General features: G+C 40.8%; 1 protein-coding gene and 2 long non-coding RNA genes across 11 annotated transcripts in view; 2 read left to right on the top strand and 1 right to left on the bottom strand.

Moving 5' to 3' along the window:
• Positions 1-3,255, top strand: part of LOC123514300 — an 8,824-nt gene extending 5,569 nt beyond the window's left edge. For 2 of the 4 annotated variants that reach the window (XM_045272122.1, XM_045272121.1), the window contains exons 3-5: positions 611-940; positions 1,455-1,629; positions 2,247-3,254. In XM_045272122.1, the coding sequence (XP_045128057.1) occupies positions 615-940; positions 1,455-1,629; positions 2,247-2,570 (825 nt within the window). In that variant the 5' untranslated portion in view covers positions 611-614 and the 3' untranslated portion in view covers positions 2,571-3,254. Of the gene's footprint in view, positions 1-610; positions 941-1,454; positions 1,630-2,246 lie in introns of all 4 variants that reach the window. The other 2 variants (XR_006677557.1, XM_045272123.1) reach the window with 2 other exon arrangements.
• Positions 3,256-8,007: 4,752 nt separating this feature from the next.
• Positions 8,008-14,453, top strand: LOC123514368. 2 transcript variants are annotated; one of them, XR_006677588.1, is made up of 3 exons: positions 8,008-8,048; positions 13,321-13,506; positions 13,770-14,453. It is a non-coding gene; the product is annotated as an uncharacterized LOC123514368 (long non-coding RNA). The 2 variants fall into 2 exon arrangements; XR_006677587.1 differs by lacking the exon at positions 8,008-8,048 and having other exon boundaries at positions 12,337-13,506.
• A 545-nt stretch (positions 14,454-14,998) lies between these two features.
• Positions 14,999-22,858, bottom strand: LOC123514352. 5 transcript variants are annotated; one of them, XR_006677583.1, is made up of 6 exons: positions 22,658-22,776; positions 18,870-18,942; positions 17,850-18,054; positions 16,925-17,086; positions 16,402-16,571; positions 14,999-16,203 (listed from the first exon to the last, which is right to left on the bottom strand). It is a non-coding gene; the product is annotated as an uncharacterized LOC123514352 (long non-coding RNA). The 5 variants fall into 5 exon arrangements; XR_006677584.1 differs by lacking the exons at positions 18,870-18,942; positions 22,658-22,776 and adding an exon at positions 22,787-22,858; XR_006677582.1 differs by lacking the exon at positions 18,870-18,942 and having other exon boundaries at positions 22,658-22,791.
• Between the last annotated feature and the right edge of the window lie 1,924 nt (positions 22,859-24,782).

Raw genomic sequence — 24,782 nt, forward strand, 5'->3', positions numbered from 1 at the left:
ATGTCGATAGAAAACGAGATACAGCAGTGGCGAAAAATTTTGTGACACGAAAATGTTTAATTTTTTTCCTTCGAAGACAAACTAAAATTAGAAAAAACTAATTCATACAAATTAACAGTTTCCATGATAATTTTTTCAAAGCAGTTAACTGAAAAATAAAGTCTGTTAAATAAAAAAACGAAAAACACTTCTTGTTTGAGTATCAACTACCATTCACCCCTGCAAATTCGATTACATTTACTGAATATCCTACTTTTAGACCAGCAAACAACGTATTAACCTTTCAAAGCAATTACTTACCATTAGCACAGTACAAGCCACCTTGGGTTAAGCTAGTCGCTCCCCTTTATCGCTTTGTAAGAGGTTACATATATTCCAAATCGTAGCTATACTCATACAATACGTCAATAGTTAATAATTTCAATCTATAGCGTCGGCGAAGGTAAGTTTTGAGTTAGCGGTTATCGTAGATAACTTTTCTGTTGGTTGTGATCACTACAGGAAATTTGCATTATTGAATGTGGCACCGTGTAGTTCGAAATGTCTCTGAAAGAGAGAAAGAAAGATTTCTATATACCTTTACATTCTGAGTAAAATCTTGCGGCCGCAGGAGTATGGAGGAACCTTCGGTAATGGGGTGTTCGTCTATGGGGTACCACAGCCAGACGCCACCACATCCCACAACCACCGCCACCACCTTCGAGAACAGTTGCTACAGGTCACTGCTCGACAGCGATGTAGTAAGTGATGATGACAGTGATTGGAGGGAGGATGAATGGCCCCAGGATCGGCCGCTGCCACTGCCGGAGTGGGGAAGGGAGCGCGCATCACTAGCCTTTGCCTCATTACGCGACTACATGAGTTTCCTGAGCAGAGTCGCAAGCCACCAGCGTCAAACCATCTCTATTCATCCCTACGACTCCGTGTCCAATTTTATCGAGTGAGATGTGATTAATTTGTGTTTTTCCTCCGCATGTTCAGTGTGTGTCTGTTGAATGGTTCTGATAATGCTCTGTCTCACCTACTAGAATCTGCTTTCCATCTGAAGATTTATGTCCTCTTTTTCAATGTCATTACGCGTTTCCTAAGTTTGTTGAATATTACTGACCTATTTTTTTCATGAAAACTTTATACACACACACATTTTCTCTCTCTCTCTCTCTCTCTCTCTCTCTCTCTCTCTCTCTCTCTCTCTCTCTCTCTCTCTCTCTCTCTCTCTCTCTCTCTTACGTCACGTCTTTGTCTTTCGCAATACAAAGTTTCTAATTATTCCATATCACGTCGTGTCATGTGAAGCTGTCTCGTATTCGACGGCACATTGAAACAATCACTGCCATATAATCTGATCACAATTTTTTAGCACCTTCCCCCCTTCTCTCTCTCTCTCTCTCTCTCTCTCTCTCTCTCTCTCTCTCTCTCTCTCTCTCTCTCTCATCTCAAGGTCTTTCCTCCAGGTTCTCAGAAGAATACATGGCGTCAGAATTCACCAGCTTGCAGGAATTCTACCGCTACTACGACCCGCCGCTGGTGTCTGGTCGGTACTCCTGCGTGGGTCTCGCTGCTGATCTCGCCTCCCGCCTCGCTTACCTGGAAGGGCACTATCCAGGTTTCAAGGACGCCATCTATCAGGTATTTGTCGTTTCCTGTTCCTAGTTCCTTGGTATTCTCCTTATCTAATGGATATTGTATTCTTGTATTCTTTGCCGTCTCTGATTCCTCATTTGGAATGAATTGTTCTCTTTACTTAATCCTTGCACATTTTAATTCTACTTATTTGCCTCTTTGATCCATTTTCAGAAAAGCTTCCTTCTCTCACCACTGTTGTTTTCAAAGATCTCAGAGATGATCAGTCGAATTTTCAATAGTGTTTTTCCTGTTGATAATGTAGAAATCATGTTAATTTTTCACTAAAAACCGTAAAAAAAACTCCTGTGTCACTTCAGCTATATATGTTATTCCTGTCATGCAGCTACTAGTGTTGAATGTAGTCGAGGCGCGGGCAGTGTTTCAAAATGCTTTCTCTCTCTCTCTCTCTCTCTCTCTCTCTCTCTCTCTCTCTCTCTCTCTCTCTCTCTCTCTCTCTCTCTCTCTCTCTCTCTCTCTCTCTCTCTCTCTCTCTCTCTCTCTCTCTCTCTCTCTCTCTCTCTCTCTCTCTCTCTCTCTCTCTCTCTCTCTCTCTCTCTCTCTCTCTCTCTCTCTCTCTCTCTCTCTCTCACACATATTGTATGCTTCTCCCCGTCCATTAGGTATCATGTGAGGAAGAGCTCAAAGATGATTATATCGGGAGGATGATATCATCAGGACAGATCACCACGACCACATGCATCAAAGAACACATGCTTCTGTGTGTGCGTGTATGTGTAGAGGGACGTGCTGGGGTTGTGCTTCTAGATCCGGGTTATCACTTACCTCATCCTGTCACTGTAATGGAAGATGGACTGTCCCCTCACTCCGGTCCGGTAAACGCCGCCACCGCTCGCTCTAATGTTGTCAGAACTTACAGGTATTATTTTGGACCGTCCTCCTCCCCTCCTCCTCCTCCTCCTCCTCCTTCGTCATCTGGGAAGTAGAGGAAAACAGGAGTGGACGCATCACATTATTCAAGAACATTATCCACGTCTCCCGCCCGTTCCTCTCGGGAGTGAACGTGACGGAAAGACGCAACTTGCCCTACCACTTCAGGATACTGCTCGGACGTGACGCCTCGGGAAAGTTCACGACGGGTTTATATTTTCATATCAAGCCAGCTCCCGCCTCCACAATCGTCACATTCCTCCACAAGGTTGACGGGGAAATGAAGCACGTCAAGAAGCCAATTGATTATTTCCTCCCGCAAGACGCAGAGGAGGAAGCGGGGAAGAAAGGAAACCAGGTAAAAGATGGAAAGGAACTGAATAAGAAGCGCAATGTAGAACAGGAAGTATGGAAGAGAGAGGAAGGTAACAAGGAGAAGAATGAAGGGAAAGTGGACAAGGAGGTAGAGCGCGCAGTGATGGCAATTGAGGACGGCTTAGGGCGAGTACGGGGTGAGGTGCAACGTACTCTGGTCACTCTCGCCTGCCTCCTGAAAGATGAAAAGTATGTTGCTGAATTTTGCAAGCTCAATAATGAAATAGAGATCCTGCGAAGGGCTTGAAACACACACACACACACACACACACACACACACACACACACACACACACACACACACACACAGAACGCGTGGTGTAGTGGTTAGCACACTTAGCTCATAATTGAGAAGGTCCGGGTTCGAGTCCCAGGCATGGCGAGGCAAATGGGAAAGCCTCTTGATTTGTAGCCCTTGTTCATCTAGCAACAAGTAGGTACGGGATATAACTCGAGGGATTGTGGCCTCGCTTTCCTGGTGTGTGGAGTGTCGTGTGGTCTGTCCTACCCGAAGAACGGTCTATGAGCCATGGGCTCGCTCCGTAATGGGGAAGGCTGGCTGGATGACCAGCAGGCGACCATGAACACACACACACACACACACACACACACATACACACACACCAAGGGAATTTCTTGGAACTGAAAACATTGGGGCTTAAGCTTAGATCCTTATAGGGAAGTCTAGGGGATCATTCCCGAAAAAAAAAAACTATTTATGTGCTCTCTTTAACGTTGTGGTGACTTCGAAATGTGTCAAAATCAAATTCTATTATATTGATAGAAACAAGATGATGCACGTATAAATAACGCAGGGATTAAAGCATAAAAAAAAAAAAGATTTTGACTAATACATTACAACTTCTTTACTCTTTAGTGGTTCGTTAATGTACAGTTCTGTTATATTTTTTTCTGAAGTTGAATTATCCGAGGCTAGAGAAAAAAAAATCAGGGGCTAAATCCCCGAATCCCCAGGCCAGGCAACGCCACTGACACACACACACACACACACACACACACACACACACACACACACACACACACACACACACACACACGTCAACGACCTATTCAGACAAGATTATGCATAAGATATTCAGATAACAACACGGGTCTAATTCATATTATTTGTACTACAATCAAGTAAATAAAGAAAAGGACACACACAAACACACACACATACACACACACACACACACACACACACACACACACACACACACACACACACACACACACACACACACTCTCTCTCTCTCTCTCTCTCTCTCTCTCTCTCTCTCTCTCTCTCTCTCTGTGTGTGTGTGTGTGTGTGTGTGTGTGTGTGTGTGACGGATGGAGGTTAGGAAGGACAACATTTACATGGAACTTGAGTGATCATCATGACAAGGGTAATACTTGTTATAATTGTCATCTTTTTCTTCTGAGCCTGGAGTGGAGTTTCTAGTGCTTTCAATATTTTCTTTATGATTTTTTTCCCTTTTCGTAATAACTGTATATACACACACGTCACAAGTGTTATGTAAGTACCGTGCCTAGACGGTGATAGAGAGCTGCTGGTTATGGAAATTAAGTATTTGACTCGTTCATTATGTCCATGCAACCTATTCTTCACTGTATACGCTAATTGTTGGCTGCATCGATTGTTAAATGAAAAGGGTATGGGCGGGTTTGTCTACGAGTGTGATAAAAAAGTTCCAATACGGGCAGATTTTGAAGTAAAGGAGCAAGATATCACCAATTTGTGTATAAGCATTTTTCAAGTGATATTCCAGCTTCGCCTTACCGACTGAACAACCCTCAATCAAGACTTGCTATGGAAGTTGTGATTAGCTGTGAGTTGGGATCAGCCATGAAATTTAAAATCAATAATCGATTAAAGAAATGCTCCATCGCGCCTTTCTCCGAACTATCACGTGAACCGGTTATGCACAGCTACACGCTTGGTAAGTTAAGTTTTTTGAAAACACTGCATTATAGTTAAGTTGTCTCAGATCCTTGATGAGTCGTCAATGGATGTAGATGTATTTTTCTGAACTTGATTGTTATCGTTTTCTTCTAAGCTTGAAGTGGGGTTGCAAGTATTTTCAATGTTATCTCTTTACTTTTCCTTTTATGATAATTGTATACACTTATTATATAATGTACACGGTGATAAAGAATTGCTGGTTATGTAATACGTATTTGACTCTTTCATTATATTCGTGCAACTTATCACTACACACTAACTGTTGGTTGTATCAATTGTTACATGAAAAGGGTATGTATACTGTGACAGCGAGGTTAATAAAATTCTAATACTGGGAAATCTTATGTTTAATTATTCCTCAAGTGACATTTTGGTTGCGCCTTAAAGACTCAATAACGCTGAGTTGTGATTAGATATGCCACCTGTTAAAAAGATGGTCCGTGCTTTGGGATCCGAGGGGTCTCCAAGCGCACGGGTTCGAATCCTGTCTACGGTCTGAATGTAGGTTGGGCTTCCTCACTCGGGGCAACGGTTTCCTAGCGGGTGGGCTTTGAAATAGGAGGTACCCTTAATAAGTATCTCCTTTAGCCCATAAATTCCCGTGAAAAGCCCACATGGTATAAAAAAAAAAAAAAATCCTTACCCGCCCAGCAATTTCTAAAGAAGTTTCATGTCTTAGTGGATCAGCATCACTTTGCCTTAACTTTATGAGAAGGCTCCTTTATTATCAACTCTAAAGATATCTGTTAAATGACAGGGAAGAAGAAATAGGAAAGAGAGCGCAGACTAGTGGTTAGAAGGGGAGAGTAGGATAGAGAGGATTGCCCAGTCCCCGCTCCCCACGCGGTGACGCACGCAGTCAGTAAAGGAAGATGTGTGGCTGTTCTGTTTGTAAATACCTGCTCCTGCTTCTCCTTCCTGGTAATATTATAGTGTGAGCATTGCTATCGCCATTTCACTGTAGGAATTTGAACCGAGTTGTTTAAGTAATTTTTGTGGCTCAGTATAGCGATCTTTTCCAAGGGTTCTTTTAGGCAACGTAGTTAGGTAATTATCATTTGAAGGATCTTGATATGATTGGTCGACCTAATTAACACTTGGAATCGTTTAAGATAACATAGCTAATATGGACCAGTATGATAAGGTATATGGATAACAATTGCTACATCATTATATGTGACAGAGTCCTTCGTCGATATAAGTAGTGTCTGAGGTTTTTACTCTAATGCTGTCTTCAAATGATGTCTCGTGATATAGGGCATTTGATAGCCTACTACCCTTAATGGTTAGTGATTAGATACCGGTACAGACACAAGCTTGACTTCTTTTTTTTTTATTATGCAAGAGGGGGAAGCTGGCCAAGGGAAACAAAATACAAGAAAAAAACAACAACCCACTTGATTGCCAGTTCCCTCAAAGATAAGTAGAGTTAGCCAAAAGTCTGGGACAAATGTCTTCAAACCTCCCTCTTAAAATAATTCAAGTTGTATAGGAAAATGGAAATACAGAAACAGGCGTAAAACCAAATACAGACACAGTGGCATAAAACCATCTAGATTTTAATTAACTAAAATTATTTGTGGAACAAGTAATCCTTTCAGGACGTGAAATTGTCTTGTCAAAAAACACAGTGGTTTAAAGATATGTCATGAAATTGTTTGAGTAATAATCAGATGTGTTTGTGTTAATGAACACTAGTGGCAGGACCCAGGTGGCAGGTGGCAGGTGGCAGGCGGTAGTTGGCAAGTGGCATCACCGCCTCGCTGAAACAAGTTGTTCAAACTATCACTTCCTCATTTCAGTATTGTGAGCATTGTAAATATTATTTACGCGTCATGCCTGTAGGCCTACCTGCTTCATAATTAGTGCAGGAAAATATGGATACGTTGGTTTGGCTGGTTAAAGGATTATGTGTCTTGACTTTTCAGTAATATGACAACTGGAAATATTATGCACCGCAGCTACGTGCCGTGACCTCACAATGATGATAACAACAACAACAACAACAACAACAACAATAATAATAAAACAATAAAAAGTAATAATATCAATAATAGTAATGATAATAATGTTAATGATGATAATGATAACGATAATAATAACAATAATAACTATTACAATAATAATAATAATAATAATAATAATTATGGTAGTAGTATTACTAGTAGTAAAATAATAGTAATGATAATAATAATGATAATAATAATAATAATAATAATAATAATAATAATAATAATAATAATAATGAAAAACATATCTATCTATACACCAATCTATCTATCTATCTATCTATTTACATATCTATATCTATCTATATCTATCTATCTATCTATCTATCTATATATATATATATATATATATATATATATATATATATATATATATATATATATATATATATATATATATATATATATATATATATATATATATATATATATATATATATATATATATATATATATATATATATATATATATATATATATATATATATATATATATATATATATATATATATATATATATATATATATATATATATATATATATATATATATATATATATATATATATATATATATATATATATATATATATATATATATATATATATATATATATATATATATATATATATATATATATATATATATATATATATATATATATATATATATATATATATATATATATATATATATATATATATATATATATATATATATATATATATATATATATATATATATATATATATATATATATATATATATATATATATATATATATATATATATATATATATATATAATCTGTGTGTGTGTGTTTGTGTGTGTAGGTAGATATAGATAGATAGATAGATAGATAGATAGATAGATAGACAGATAGATAAATAGATACCTAGACATAAAGCTATGTAAAGGAGTACCACGTGAGTGAGGGGGTTTGAGACCTACGTGGGCTACCACCGGCTTAGACTAAAGGTAACAATGCTTATAGAGACCGATGCTCACTGAGAGTGGCTAGTTTGTTCTTAAGTGTCTTTATTACAAACAAGGGAGGGAGGAGGAGGGAGGAGTAGGAGGTGAAGAGGGAAGCAGTGCTGCACAAAGGAACGCTTTCTTTTGTAGGCGTGGTGGAGGTAAGACGTGTGTGCGCTAAGAGGTGTGTCTGCCTACTCCATTGGGTGGGTGGGGTTCTGTCTGTGTGGGTGTGGGGTTCTGTGTGGGTGTGTGGTTCTGTGTGGGTGTGGGTTCTGTGTGGGTGTGGGGTTCTGTGTGGGTGTGGGTTCTGTGTGGGTGTGGGGTTCTGGGGTTCGGTGTGGGTGTGGTTGTGGTTCGGTGTGGGTGTGTGGTTCGGTGTGGGTGTGGGTGTGGGTCTGTGTTTTGTGGTTTTGTGTGGTTCTGTTTGTGTAGGTGTGGTTCTGTGTAGTTCTGTGTGGGTGTGTGGTTGGGTGGGTGTGGATCTGTGTGCGTGTGTGTGCGGTTTGTGTGTGTGTGTGTGCGGTTTGTGTGCGTGTGTGTGTTCTGTGTGTGTTTGTGTGCGTGGTTCTGTGTGTGTGTGTGTGTGGTTCTGTGTGTGTGTGTGGGTGTGTGTGTGTGTGTGTGGGTGGTTCTGTGTGTGTGGTGGTTCTGTGTGTGTGTGTGGGTGGTTCTGTGTGCGTGTGTGGGTGGTTCTGTGTGCGTGTGTGGGTGGTTCTGTGTGTGTGTGTGGGTGGTTCTGTGTGTGTGTGTGGGTGGTTCTGTGTGTGTGTGTGTGGGTGGTGTCTGTGTGTGTGGGTGGTTCTGTGTGTGGGTGGTTCTGTGTGTGGGTGGTTCTGTGTGTGTGGTGGTTCTGTGTGTGGGTGGTTCTGTGTGTGTGGGTGGTTCTGTGTGTGTGGGTGGTTCTGTGTGTGTGTGTGTGGGTGGTTCTGTGTGTGTGTGTGGTTCTGTGTGCGTGTGTGTGTGTGTGTGTGTGTGGGTGGTTCTGTGTGTGTGTGTGTGGGTGGTTCTGTGTGTGTGTGTGGGTGGTTCTGTGTGTGTGTGTGGGTGGTTCTGTGTGTGTGTGTGGTTCTGTGTGTGTGTGTGGGTGGTTCTGTGTGTGTGTGTGTGGGTGGTTCTGTGTGTGTGTGTGGGTGGTTCTGTGTGTGTGTGTGGGTGGTTCTGTGTGTGTGTGTGGGTGTGTGTGTGTGTGGTTCTGTGTGTGTGGGTGGTTCTGTGTGTGTGTGTGGGTGGTTTTGTGTGTGTGTGTGGGTGGTTTTGTGTGTGTGTGGGTGGTTTTGTGTGTGTGTGTGGGTGGTGTGTGTGTTCTGTGTGTGTGGGTGTGTGTGTGTGTGTGTGTGGTTCTGTGTGTGTGGTGTGTGGGTCTGTGTGTGTGTGGTGTGTGTGTGGGTGTGTGTGTGGTGGTTCTGTGTGTGTGGGTGGTCTGTGTGTGTGGGTGGTTCTGTGTGTGTGTGTGTGGGTGGTTCTGTGTGTGTGTGTGGGTGGTTCTGTGTGTGTGTGTGGGTGGTTCTGTGTGTGGGTGGTTCTGTGTGTGTGGGTGGTTCTGTGTGTGTGGGTGGGTGGTTCTGTGTGTGTGGGTGGGTGGTTCTGTGTGTGTGGGTGGGTGGTTCTGTGTGTGTGTGTGGGTGGTTCTGTGTGTGTGTGGGTGGTTCTGTGTGTGTGTGTGGGTGGTTCTGTGTGTGTGTGTGGGTGGTTCTGTGTGTGTGGGTGGGTGGTTCTGTGTGTGTGGGTGGGTGGTTCTGTGTGTGTGTGTGGGTGGTTCTGTGTGTGTGGGTGGGTGGTTCTGTGTGTGTGTGTGGGTGGTTCTGTGTGTGTGTGTGGGTGGTTCTGTGTGTGTGTGGTCTGTGTGTTCTGTGTGTTCTGTGTGTGTGGGTGGTTCTGTGTGCGTGTGTGTGGGTGGTTCTGTGTGCGTGTGTGTGGGTGGTTCTGTGTGCGTGTGTGTGGGTGGTTCTGTGTGTGTGGGTGGTGGTTCTGTGTGTGGGTGGTTCTGTGTGTGTGTGGGTGGTTCTGTGTGTGTGTGTGTGTTCTGTGTGTGTGTGTGGTGGTTCTGTGTGTGTGTGTGTGTGTGTGTGTGTGTGTGGTGTGGTGGGTGGTTGTGTGTGTGTGTGTGGGTGGTTGGTGTGTGTGTGTGTGTGGGTGGTGTGTGTGTGTGGGTGGTGTGTGTGTGTGTGTGTGTGTGTGGTGGGTGGTTGTGTGTGTGTGTGTGTGGGTGTGTGTGTGTGTGTGTGTGGGTGGGTGGTTGTGTGTGTGTGTGGTGTGTGTGGTTGTGTGTGTGTGTGTGGGGTGGGTGTGTGTGTGTGGTTGTGGTGTGTGTGTGTGGGTGGGTGTGTGTGTGTGTGTGGGTGGTTGTGTGTGTGTGTGTGGGTGGTGTGTGTGTGTGTGGGTGGTGTGTGTGGTGTGGGTGGTGTGTGTGTGTGGTGTGTGTGTGTGTGTGTGGGTGGTGTGTGTGTGTGGTGGGTGGTGTGTGTGTGTGTGTGTGTGTGTGTGTGGTGTGTGTGTGTGTGTGTGTGTGTGTGTGTGTGGGTTGCGTGTGTGTGTGTGTGGTGTGTGTGTGTGGGTGGTGCTGTGTGTGTGTGGTGGTTGTGTGGTGTGTGTGGTGGTTGTGTGTGTGGTGAGGTGTGTGGGTGGTTGTGTGTGGGTGGTTGTGGTGTGTGTGTGGTGGTGTGTGTGTGGGTGGTTGCGTGTGTGGGTGGTTGTGTGTGTGTTAGCATGTCCTTGTGTACTGCCCTTGCTCCGTTTTCTGTAAAACATTCTATTTATAGAATCAGTGTGGCTGGATTGCCGCTTGAGGTGACGTCAGGTCTTCCCTTGGTTCTCGCTTGCTGCCGCCTGTGGCAACAACCTCTCGTTTGTTCACCATGTGTGGGTGGTGTTCGGGTATGTGTGTGGTGTCTTGTGTGTGGGTGGGTGTTAAATACACGTTCATAATGGTCAGGTGTGTGGGTGCTCCAGGTGTTTGTGGTGTGGGTGGTTGCAGGTGGTTTGTGTGTGTGTGGGTGGTTGTGTGGGTGGTGTGTGTGTGGTGGTTGGGTGGTTTGTGTGTGTGTGTGTGGGTGTGGGTGGTTGCGGGTGGTTTGTGTGTGTGGGTGGTTGCGGGTGGTTTGTGTGTGTGGGTGGTTGCGGGTGGTTTGTGTGTGGGTGGTGGAGTGGTTTGTGTGTGTGGTGGTTTGTGTGTGGGTGGTGTGTGTGTGGGTGGTTGCGAGTGGTTTGTGTGTGGGTGGTTGCGAGTGGTTTGTGTGTGGGTGGTTGCGAGTGGTTTGTGTGTGGGTGGTGTGGTGTGTGTGTGGGTGGTTGTGTGGTTTGTGTGTGGGTGGTTGCAGGTGGTTTGTGTGTGGGTGGGTGGTTGCGGGTGGTTGGTGTGTGTGGGTGGTTGCAGTGGTTGTGTGTGGGTGGTTGCGAGTGGTTTGTGTGTGGGTGGTTGCGAGTGGTTTGTGTGTGGGTGGTTGCGAGTGGTTTGTGTGTGGGTGGTTGCGAGTGGTTGTGTGTGGGTGGTTGCAGGTGGTTGTGTGTGTGGGTGGTGTGTGGTGTGTGGGTGGTTGTGTGTGGGTGGTTGCGGGTGGTTTGTGTGTGTGGTGGGTGGGTGTGGGTGGTTTGTGTGTGTGGGTGGTTGCAGGTGGTTTGTGTGTGTGTGTGGTTGCAGGTGGTTTGTGTGTGTGGGTGGTTGCGGGTGGTTTGTGTGTGTGGGTGGTTGCGGGTGGTTTGTGTGTGTGGGTGGTTGCGGGTGGTTTGTGTGTGTGGGTGGTTGCGGGTGGTTTGTGTGTGGGTGTGGTGTGGTGTGTGTGGGTGGTGTGGGTGTGTGTGTGTGGGTGGTTGCGGTGGTTTGTGTGTGTGGGTGGTTGCAGGTGGTTTGTGTGTGTGTGGGTGGTTGCAGGTGGTTTGTGTGGTGTGGGTGGTTTGCGGTGTGGGTGGTTGCGGATGTGGGTGGTTGCAGGTGGTTGTGGGTGTGGGTGGTTGGGTGGTTGTGTGTTGGGTGGGTGTGTGTGTGTGGGTGGTTTTGTGTGTGTGTGGGTGGTTTTGTGTGTGTGTGGGTGGTTTTGTGTGTGTGTGGGTGGTTTTGTGTGTGTGTGTGTGGTGTGGTGGGTGTGTTGTGGGTGGTGGTGGTGTGTGTGTGTGTGGGTGGTTGTGTGTGTGTGTGTGTGTGTGTGTGTGTGTGGTTGCAGGTGGTGTGTGTGTGTGGGGGTGGTGGTGTGGTGTGTGTGTGTGTGTGTGTGTGTGTGTGTGTGTGTGTGTGTGTGTGTGTGTGTGTGGTGGGTGGGTGGTTGTGGTGGTGGTTGTGTGTGTTGTGGGTGGTGTGTGTGTGTGTGTGGTGGGTGTGGTTGCAGGTGGTTTGTGTGTGTGGTGGGTGTGTGGTTGCGGTGGTTTGTGTGTGGGTGGGTGGTTGTGGTGGTTTGTGTGTGTGTGTGTGTGTGTGTGGGTGGTTGCGGGTGGTTTGTGTGTGTGGGTGGTTGCGGGTGGTGTGTGGTGGTGGTGGTGGTGGTGTGGGGGTGGGGGTTGTGGTGGTGGTGTTGGTGGTTGTAACGATCCGAGCAGATAATGTTACCCGAAGCGTTTTGAACCTTCTTGGATTCCATATCCTTTTCGAGCGCTACGTGTCGGCTTCATTCCTCCTGGAGGAACCAGATGGTGTGTTGGAGAGGGAAACCCCTAGTGCAAAACGTATGTTCTGAGATAGGTGTAGGGTAAGGGTTTCATTGGTTGTCGAGGTCAATTTGACCCTCCGATAAATCCAGGTTATGTTGGAGAGTAGGTGCACCAGTTAGGATGACACCAGGTTATTGGGATTGTGTTGTGTTGTTGGGAGTCATGACGTTTCAGCCTTAGTTTCTTAAGTTCTGTGAACCAGTGTATCATTATATGTAAAGCATCAAGAAAGTGTGCGTTAGTGCTGAAACGTCACGCCACCCGAGATATGGTGTGCATGTTTAATAAATAAGGTTTCTGAATGAGGCAATTGTGTAAAAAATTCAAAATGGCTGTGTAATATTTTGTGCGCTGTTCAATTATCCAGGATTCAGTATCTGGTGTAGGAACAATAGTAATGGATTTCTGCTTGTGCAGTACTAGGTACAGCACCATGCGCTAGTCTTTAACCCTATCAGTACCATGACACTTCATATTTATTTAGGTTACTATTAGTCGATTTTATTCAGCTTCAGAGATACATATTGGGATTATAATTGAAGAGCCTTGGACTATTAACCTTTTGATCTCCGTGGAGCCTTGATAGTGTTAGCAAAATCGTGTAAGCACACCTAAAACTCGTAATAAAAGTGCGTCCCAGTATTGAAGGGGTTAAGTAATATACGCGTTGTATTTTGAAGTTGCATTTTATTTTAGGCTAGACACTTTGATTACAATCATTGTGGAATTGTGCAAATTGGCCCTATATCATAGGTCTTTGATTTGGCATAATTACTTAATGACAGTAGGTGAAGGACGTTTCTGGATTGATGGTTGATAGGTTAATTGTTGCAGCAGTGTATACAAACAAGGGAGAAGGTCGGGTCATGCCGGCCACCCACTAAACATGGGGCAAAGAAACTTCTGAAAAGCCTCGGCATTCTGCTCTTACTTTCCTCCTGATCAGCATGTGATAGTTTATCAGGTGTGCCTCTGCCTCCTCAGAAGAGGACGCTACCCGCGGAGGCTTGCGGTCCGGCACAGGTAAGGTCTGGGCTGCTTTAACACGTTCATTGGAGGCGTAGGTTATCAGGAATTGTTAGGTCTTGATGTTAAAGGTAATAGAACGAGGGTGACCGAAGCAAACCATAAAATATATAATCGGAATAGAACGAGAAATTTATAAAAGTGAGGTTTGGAGGTGGGTAAACCATTTAACAGAGCACACCTAGACCACAACACCTACTAGCCTACATTTGAGGGCGAGGTTTATCATGATTAAAGTGAAAAATCTAAAATTGTTACAGGTCCTGCCACTACTGGAGAGAGAACCAAACCGGCTTGTCATAATCCCCAACCTGCGGCTCGAAACGAAGACGCATACTGTCCCGGTACACCTTCCACGGAGGAATTGGACCCTGCCTAGCACCAGCTTTCCCTGACAACGTGTTGCCATGCAGGAGGGACACGCAGCCTCGCTTCACCTTTCATGGAGGAATTGGATCCTGCCTCACACCAGCTCTGCCTCTCTGCACCTTCCACGGAGGAATTGGACCCTGGCTCGCATCAGCTGCCCTGACATGTGATGTCATCCAAGGAGGGAGGACACTGCTTTGCTGCACTTTCCGCGATGTTAGGAGACTGGCTCGCTTCATCTAACATAACCTAACCTAAGCAATACATGTTTGCCATCACTCGTGTAAAATATTCATTCTATCTAATGTGATTGTATGTATGTACCCACAGAAGTGCAGTGTTATTATTCCTTCCATGTTCTGTTATGAACCCATGTAAAATGTTATTCCTATCTAATGTGAACGTATGTATCCAATTCCTATCTAATGTGAATAATGTGAATGTATGTATCCACAAGTGTAATGTTATTATTCCTCCATCTTTTGTGATGCACAACGCTATTATTTCTTCCGTGTTCCATGATGTACCCATGTACCTCATGTTAGTAATTAATAATAAATCATAATTAAGAAAATTGATATTAATGCTTTTGATAATTCCTTCAAGAAAATACTAATGAAACACCCTTAACACAAACCTAATATGTATATGTAATATGTATATAACATACATATCCTTTCACTGAAGCTGTAAATCGTTTTATGGACTGGATTCAAATATCTATCTAAGCCTCAATATGGCCACACACTCTCCTGCTATAAATAATGCCTTAAGCTCAAAAGTAGCAAAAAAAAAATGCCTGCAACTGCCCAGAAGAAAGCTGAAAAAAAAGCAAATGGCAAAAAATATTGCAAGTGATTGCAAAATGGCGCACCCAATAAGGCAAAAAGTGAAAAAAGCCCTATAAAATGGGCAAAAATGCTGAAAAATCCCTACAAAACTGCCCCAAAAAGCACCCAAATAAGGCAAAAAGTGAAAAAATCCCTATAAAATGGCCAAAAATGCTGAAAAATCCCTACAAAACTGCCCCAAAAAACTGTACTAAGTCATAAATACTCTAAAGAGTCTCCGGAGAAAGTGCACATGTGTATTTGGGTTAAAAATACAATGAAGTCTCTCCCTTCACTTTTTATTCAATCAACACATTTTTGTGTAGTCTGAAAACTCTACCAAAACTTTCAACTTAGAAAACTTTTCACCTTCAAATTATAGAAACTTACACTAAAAATGTTTGACCATTTCTACAAGAAATTAGCAGAATTTGTACAATTTTTACATTTTCAACAAAATAGTTTATACAATTTATGACAATTTTTCCAAAACTCTACCAAAATTTTCAACTTAGAAAACTTTTCAACTTCAAATTATAGAAACTTACACTAAAAATGTTTGACCATTTCTACAAGAAATTAGCAGAATTTGTACAATTTTTAAATTTTCAACAAAATAGTTTATACAATTTATGACAATTTTTCCAAAACTCTACCAAAATTTTCAACTTAGAAAACTTTTCAACTTCAAATTATAGAAACTTACACTAAAAATGTTTGACCATTTCTACAAGAAATTAGCAGAATTTGTACAATTTTTACATTTTCAACAAAATAGTTTATACAATTTATGACAATTTTTCCAAATATTACATTACTTTGGGAATATTTTCAATTCAACTTAGAAAACTTTTCAACTTCAAATCATAGAAACTTACACTAAAAATGTTTGACCATTTCTACAAGAAATTAGCAGAATTTGTACAATTTTTACATTTTCAACTTAATAGTTTATGCAATTATGACAATTTTTCCAAATATTACATTACTTTGGGAATATTTTCAACTTACAAAATTATTTCAAAAGTATTAGAGAAACAAAAATGAGGAATGTTGCAAGAGGGACCATGAGCCCTTCATGTACACAGCGGCAGTCTCTATAAAAACAGGTTTATCTCATTACACCTATCATTGCCATCCATACATTTGTCTAATATAACAAAACATAAAAGTAGTTTGAGAGCCTTTTCACTGCAAAAGTCTTGGAGGAACTATCAACTCATATATATATATATATATATATATATATATATATATATATATATATATATATATATATATATATATATATATATATATATATATATATATATATATATATATATATATATATTTATTGGTTAAAACTGTGTGAACTATTTGCCACAAAAAAGAAAGCATGAACCAATGGTGGTGTGAATGTTGAAGCATCCTCCATCCTTGCCCCTCTCTGTCTTGCAGTCTGCACACACGTTTATGAAAGCAGAGTGCAGTGTGCCGCTGGACCTCCACAAGCCTGCAACAAAAAGAAAGGAGTCAACAAAAGTTCATGTTTAGCAGTCATTTGCATGTCTTATCAATCTGAAATCATCAAAACTGCTCACTTGTAATCACACTTGTGGTACAGGAAGGTATATAAAAAACCCAGCCAAGCAAAGCCACACTATTTGCAACAAGTCAAAATAACTACTACTTGACAACTTGTTTGCCTTACTTGGAGTGCAGCAGTGTGTGTGTCACTCCCTTCTTGAAACTCTGGAGCACCTTCATGTGTTCAATAAAGTGTTGGGCAGGGATACAAAGAAACGCTTCCCTCAATGCCACGCCATCAGTGCAGCATGTCCTGTGGGGGGCACACAAACCCTCACTGCAGTAACCAACACCCTGGAAACATGTGCAACTCAGCCACTCATCCCTCCTTACGCATACAAACACCACCACTCACAAACACACACAAACTGCACTCACCAATGCCTAACAAATAAATACAAGTCAGCCACACATCTCTCCTTCCTCCTTAGACAAAGATGCCTCCACAAAGAAATCAATAACACAGATTGACCACATTCATCTTTGATAGAAACAAAGTTCAGAGAAAAACTGAGAATCTGTACATCTTACAATTCAATCTTTCAACTTTTCTTCATTACAAAATTTCATGAACTGTTTCACTTCACACACACACACACACACACACACACACACACACACACACACACACATATATATGACCTTACCTGCGTGAGATATGGTGCACTGCCTCCCTAAGTGGAAATAAGATAGCATGGAGTGGTGTGGATACTATCAGGCTGGTTGCAGAAACTACCCAGCCTGCCTAGTTGTCCTCAATCCTTGCTCACATGCTCTGCCACAAGCTTCATGACTGAAACCTGATGTCCCTGAGAGAGAGAGAGAGAGAGAGAGAGAGAGAGAGAGAGAGAGAGAGAGAGAGAGAGAGAGAGAGAGAGAGAGAGAGAGAGAGAGAGAGAGAGAGAGAGAGAGAGAGAGAGAGAGAGAGAGAGAGAGAGAGAGAGAGAGAGAGAGAGAGAGAGAGAGAGAGAGAGAGAGAGAGAGAGAGAGAGAGAGAGAATTATGGAAAGAACTGTCACAGCTTGCATTTTCTTTTCCTTGAATCTTCTACTTTAGCTCATCTTTGTAATGTTTTGGTGTCAAATGGTAATAAAGAAAGATATAATAAGAACAAATATCGGATAAAAAACAGCTGAAATTTAGAGGCAGTGGTAGCAAGAATAGGTATGATCATGATATGTGTATCTTGTGTGACCTTTTTTAGTGTACTATTAGTTTGTTGGTGACTGTCCTGATATGAGAAAAATAAGACGGTAGATATTCATAGTACAATTACCCTATGGAGAGTTAGGTTAGGTTATGTTACAAGATATCAGGTTAGTTTATCTTCCTGGGGGAGATGAACGATAGCTTAGTTTATCATTCATGGTTGGTCTGTCTTTCACTTATAATCTTAACGGAAGCTTCACATCTCATCCCTTGCTAAAACAGCTTCTATGAACTTGGGGATTACTAGTTTTGTAATTCAGTTTTTCTAAATTGTTTTTCCACTACTGTTCTTTGGTTTACCTCCTCTTCAGTGTGAGCTAGGGTGTCCTGAGCTAGGAGAATGTTGGTCCAATTGATACTCACAAACTTGGGAAGGTGATGATCAGACCACAGTTTCTTAGGCCAATGTATGCCACTTTCATTAACTCCTCCCCAGTAGTGAGCTAGGGAAGGTGTCCTTGGTAGGCAGGAACCTGGTCAAATTATTTGTGCAAGGAAAATCAGGACTATTGAATCCGCAGGACACATAGTCTATGCAGACTGTCACCATCCATGAAGGTGTATATTACTGAAAGCATTAAAACAAACTTAAAATATGCATTACTAAGCGGCCTTAAAAAATAGTTTTCATTTATGATACATAATCATATCACTAAACTATAATAAAATGAAATGTTCTTCACTGCCAACCTTGCCAAGAACCAGATGATGTCATTAAAAACATTAAGCTTTTAACTACAGCGTAAGCAACATACAAATACTTAACGATTACCAAAATCTCGAGCCACTTATACTCTAACCAGGCTAACACAACCAATTAACCTCCTCTCAAGTAAACAATGTCACAAGAAACAGTACTAGCGCTCGCGTTAATCACCTATGCCAAATTCACTATACAGCAATCGCATATAACAGTACGAGCTGCTTAACACTTTACTCACTCACACTTTGGCGCCTTAGCATATATTCAGCAGAGCCCAAATATAATCATGATTTGGTGACAAGAACTCCTAAATCTACTGCTCACTCCCTCACCTGAACAACAATAACCAGTGTTTCGAACTTCCAGAACCTGCGAATCTGATTTTCAACACAGACACAACCTCACATACATTATTTCCGATAGCCACAACTGACAAACAATAACAAGTATCATCTTATACGTTGTTATGTACATACCAAACTGTAACCAAAGTGCCTTAAGTCAATCAATCCCCGAGCCGAGGCCCACATCATGCGTACATCACTGTTGGTGGGGCCGCTAGAGTAGTAATTCTTAAATCTTTTTCAGTGCTCGTACCCCTTGATATCTCAGAAAAATTTCTCATACCCCCTCCAATATAAATAATATACAGACATATGAAGAGGTTTAGTGATAAAAACCTTGCTGAGGAATTATTGTTTCTTGCCAGATTGTAGAACCATTCAGTATGTCGACGACACGTACCGGAGCTACCTATAGTTCGTACACACAAGTAACATAAGTAACAAATTATTTGAAACACAAATGTGAAGAAACTATAAAATTAGCAAAAACATATTTTCATAAAAATGGTTTAATGCTCAACGCTAAAAGAAGAAGAAGAAGAAGAAGAACTCAATATATGTTCCTAGGGACAAGGGGACTCTTGTCAAAGATCCCACCTGACACACATGAAAGTGAACGGCTGTATATTTCTAAAGAACCTCTGTGTACACTTCGACAACCACCTGCTGTTTGATACACACATTAACGAAATAAATAGTAAAATATGGTACAATAATCCATGTCAATAGATTAAGGGACTATTTTAAAAGCACAAGAATTACAGTAATAGTCACCCGTCATGAGCATCATAAACTATGGTATCAGCATCTGGGAACAACCAACATTAGTACACGTACAGAAAATGCAGAATTTTGCTGCTAAAGTTGTCCTCGGAGGAGCTACCAAAAGTGATCATATCATTCCTTATTTGAAAGAGCTGGGATGGCTAAAGATCAATAAAAATATAGACTTGCATTGGCAACCATAACTTTAGTTTATTTATTTATTTTTCATTTATTCATACCATGTGGGCTTTTCACGGGAATTTATGGACTAGAGGGGTACTTGATCAATAAAACAATTCGGAATTGGTTCTTCCCACTCTCCACAGTAAGGGACTTGTGTGCCCATAACGTCAACACCAGACAGACAGAACAATTCTTTAGTCCGTTTCCCGCTGTAACGTCTGCTTTGGGAAACAGCAGGTTCCTTTCTAGTGGCTGCACCTACCCTCTGGGCTCTGGAACAGCCTCTCTAATGATGTTAAACACTCCACCTCCCTACCTCATTTCAAAAAGTCTAAAAAAATAATCTCTTATGCAAACATTTCCAACAATGACAACTGATCATCAATTATTCACAAATTTATTTAATCTAACTTTCAACCAAAATGTATTATCACTTAATTTTAGTTTCACACTATTCCAATTTATTATTTTTTTTACATTATTACTTGACTTTATACTTTTATTCAGATACTTTAAATTACTGTTTGTCAGTTTTCTCACGTTTCTAGTTTGACGAACAGTGATCTGCTGATTTCTTATAATTTTCATTTCAACATGCGTTTTGAGCTTTCAGGGATATAATTTGACAAATCTGTTATCTTAATGTTTTGATCAATATCGTAATATCAACAATGTAAAGAATAACCATGTATAATGGATATAAATTCTGATTCTCTCTCTCTCTCTCTCTCTCTCTCTCTCTCTCTCTCTCAATTTTATTATCAATGAGAGAAAGTAGATATCTCTCTCTCTCTCTCTCTCTCTCTCTCAATTTTATTATCAAATGAGAGAAAGTATAGATATTTTGTGAAGTTCTAAGTCCACTATACGGTGAAATTTATCAACAGAGAGAGAGAGAGAGAGAGAGAGAGAGAGAGAGAGAGAGAGAGAGAGAGAGAGAGAGAGAGAGAGAGAGAGAGAGAGAGAGAGAGAGAGAGAGAGATTATCTATACTTTCTCTCATTTGATAATAAGAGAGAGAGAGAGAGAGAGAGAGAGAGAGAGAGAGAGAGAGAGAGAGAGAGAGAGAGAGAGAGAGAGAGAGAGAGAGAGAGAGAGAGAGAGAGAGAGAGAGAGAGAGAGAATCAGAATTTATATCCATTATGCATGGTTATTCTTTACATTGTTGATATTACGATATTGATCAAAACATTAAGATAACAGATTTGTCAAATTATATCCCTGAGAGAGAGAGAGAGAGAGAGAGAGAGAGAGAGAGAGAGAGAGAGAGAGAGAGAGAGAGAGAGAGAGAGAGAGAGAGAGAGAGAGAGAGAGAGAGAGAGAGAGAATAAGAGAGAAGAGAGAGAGAGAGAGAGATAACATAGCATAGATAACATAGCATAGCTACGTGGCTCGCTCTCTCTCTCTCTCTCTCTCTCATTGTTGATAAAATTCACCGAATAGTTGACTTAAAACTTCACAAAATATATATATATCTATACTCAACAAACCTTTATTAGAACTTCAGCTATGTACTTTCCTGCCCCCCAACCCACCCCGCGGTAGGAGGTAGGCGTCGGCAGGTGAATACGTGAACACAAATATGCGAGAATAGCAATATCCAGCTGGACAAATAATCACGCAGAATACTTTAAACACAGTATGCACACATATCTATCTCACTCACCATACTCTCCACAGTAAGGGACTTGTGTGCCCATAACGTCAACACCAGACAGACAGAACAATTCTTTAGTCCGTTTCCCGCTGTAACGTCTGCTTTGGGAAACAGCAGGTTCCTTTCTAGTGGCTGCACCTACCCTCTGGGCTCTGGAACAGCCTCTCTAATGATGTTAAACACTCCACCTCCCTACCTCATTTCAAAAAGTCTAAAAAAATAATCTCTTATGCAAACATTTCCAACAATGACAACTGATCATCAATTATTCACAAATTTATTTAATCTAACTTTCAACCAAAATGTATTATCATTTAATTTTAGTTTCACACTATTCCAATTTATTATTTTTTTTTTACATTATTACTTGACTTTATACTTTTATTCAGATACTTTAAATTACTGTTTGTCAGTTTTCTCACGTTTCTAGTTTGACGAACAGTGATCTGCTGATTTCTTATAATTTTCATTTCAACATGCGTTTTGAGCTTTCAGGGATATAATTTGACAAATCTGTTATCTTAATGTTTTGATCAATATCGTAATATCAACAATGTAAAGAATAACCATGTATAATGGATATAAATTCTGATTCTCTCTCTCTCTCTCAATTTTATTATCAATGAGAGAGAAAGTATAGATAATCTCTCTCTCTCTCTCTCTCTCTCTCTCTCTCTCTCAATTTTATTATCAAATGAGAGAAAGTATAGATATTTTGTGAAGTTCTAAGTCCACTATACGGTGAAATTTATCAACAGAGAGAGAGAGAGAGAGAGAGAGAGAGAGAGAGAGAGAGAGAGAGAGAGAGAGAGAGAGAGAGAGAGAGAGAGAGAGAGATTATCTATACTTTCTCTCTCATTTGATAATAAAATTGAGAGAGAGAGAGAGAGAGAGAGAGAGAGAGAGAGAGAGAGAGAGAGAGAGAGAGAGAGAGAGAGAGAGAGAATCAGAATTTATATCCATTATGCATGGTTATTCTTTACATTGTTGATATTACGATATTGATCAAAACATTAAGATAACAGATTTGTCAAATTATATCCCTGAGAGAGAGAGAGAGAGAGAGAGAGAGAGAGAGAGAGAGAGAGAGAGAGAGAGATATGGGGAAATAAATTAACTTTGTAACTTACTGATAACATAGCATAGCTACGTGGCTCGCTCTCTCTCTCTCTCTCTCTCTCTCTCTCTCTCATTGTTGATAAAATTCACCGAATAGTTGACTTAAAACTTCACAAAATATCTATATATCTATACTCAACAAACCTTTATTAGAACTTCAGCTATGTACTTTCCTGCCCCCCAACCCACCCCGCGGTAGGAGGTAGGCGTCGGCAGGTGAATACGTGAACACAAATATGCGAGAATAGCAATATCCAGCTGGACAAATAATCACGCAGAATACTTTAAACACAGTATGCACACATATCTATCTCACTCACCATACCGTGACGAGCCACCAGTCAGCATCTGAAAACATAAACAAAGAAGAAAGGGAGAAAAGCAGCACAATCACTCCTAACCTTCAGGCACCCAGCAGGATACTGTGTAGCATACTGCTTCGGATTCCTGAAGCAGGTCCAAAGATTAATTGTTCCAAGTTTATGTATTATCAAATATACGTAGCCTAAAAGGATGAAATGTATATGTACTCGAAGTAAATGCAGTAAATGCTATGTAAATACTCTGGTTCACTTGATCGTTCGAACCGAGGAAGATCAACCACATACTGAGCTGATTACATGATTAACTGATCTGGTTATCTATAGTTACCTAGATGTACTTAGAAATGATAATTGATGAAGTACATAGAATACTGAATAAATATCAAGAATAACCATTCTATGAGGCAATACAAATAAATGAAAATAAAAAAAGATAAAAACTGTTTCTTTTGAATAATCATGGCTATAATCATAATAGTACCTCAAGAAAAGAAGGAATAAAAAACTCATGAATGGTTTTAAGCCGTGGTTGTATGAGAGAGAGAGAGAGAGAGAGAGAGAGAGAGAGAGAGAGAGAGAGAAGTAAAAATCTTAATCATGAAGAGCAACTGGAAGAATGGAAATTAGTAACAATGGAAGAGGGAAAAGAAATAAGATACTTGATTACAATGTACAAATTACTAACCATATAAAAAGATAGGATATTTTTGGAGATGCACATAGCTGAAGGAATGATAAATGAAAGGACATACAAAAAGACTAAAAAGAGTTTCTATCTCAGTGACACCAAGAAACAGTTTCCCGTATAGATGCATTGAACTCTGGAATAGTTTAGGTAAGGAGGTAGTTACAGCTACCAGTGTGAGTAAATTCAAAAAAATATTGTATAACTATAGATATAGAGTGGACAAATGTGTGTTTAGCTTGGACCTCGTACAATATAACTAGGTGACCAGACACACACACACACACAAAGTGTGGATGACGCAAACTATTAGTTTCAAAAAGCAGTGGAACAGAGATTGGTATAGTAACGTGACAAGTAGAAGTACCTGCGGTAATTATAAACTGTATAAAAGAGACATAGGATGGAGCACTGAATATCTAGTCAAGCTTAATAAATGTAATCGTACGTATATGACCAAATTACGCACTGGTAACAATCAACTGCCAATTACTAGCGGTAGACATCGCCACATAAATAGGGAAGAGCGATACTGCACCGAGTGTAATGATAGACAAGTTGGGGATGAATATCATGTTTTATTAGTGTCAAAACCAGGATATTGTTCATTTAAAGAATACATATGTACAAGAATATTACATATTACCCCCAAATAATTTTTTGTTTGCCGAATTGATGCTGAGAAATAAAATGGTTAACAATTTTACCACAATTTGTTAAAGGTTTGGTAGGGCTATTTAAATAAAACAATGTTTTGATATATTTTCTGAGAGCTGTGCTCCGTATTCGGTATTGAGCCTGAGCAATACATGCATTCTATTCTATTCTATTCCCACACACGCAGGTAGAAGTCAGAAAAGCAATGGAGCCAAATGGAGTGTCAAGATGGACACTGAGAGAATGTAGAGAACAGATGGTGGAACTGATTTAGGATCTAATAAACAGCTCTTTGATGGAAGGGAGAGTAGAATGGTATTAGGATATCAAAAAGGCATTTGACAGAGTACCACATAAAAAACTTATGGAATATAGAACACACAGGAGGAACAAGGAAATATCTTAAGCTGGATGAGGGCTTACTTAACAAGAAGAGAAATGAGGACTGTGGTAAGAGACACCTCATCAAGTTGGAGCACATGTAACTAGAGGCATACCACAGGGTTCAGTGCTGGCACCAATAATATTTTAATATATATTAATGATATACAAAAGGGTTTGAGCTACATAAATGTATTTGCTGACGATGCAAAACTCGAGAATGATAAAGAGCAATGAGGACTGTATGGAAATGCAAGGAGATATGGACAAGATCTGGGAGTGGAGCCAAAAGTGGAAATTTGACTTAATGCTAAGAAATGCCATGTAATGGAGATGGGTAAAAGAACAGAAAACATAGGAATACAAGATCTCCTTTGTTGTATTTATTTATTAATCCAACAATAAATGTATCAATCAATCAAGATGGGAGAAGATATTATAATGAAGAGGAAGGAAGAGAAAGACCTGGGAGTGGTTGTA

This window comes from Portunus trituberculatus, chromosome 37, assembly GCF_017591435.1.
Source record: "Portunus trituberculatus isolate SZX2019 chromosome 37, ASM1759143v1, whole genome shotgun sequence".
NCBI lineage: Eukaryota > Metazoa > Arthropoda > Malacostraca > Decapoda > Portunidae > Portunus > Portunus trituberculatus.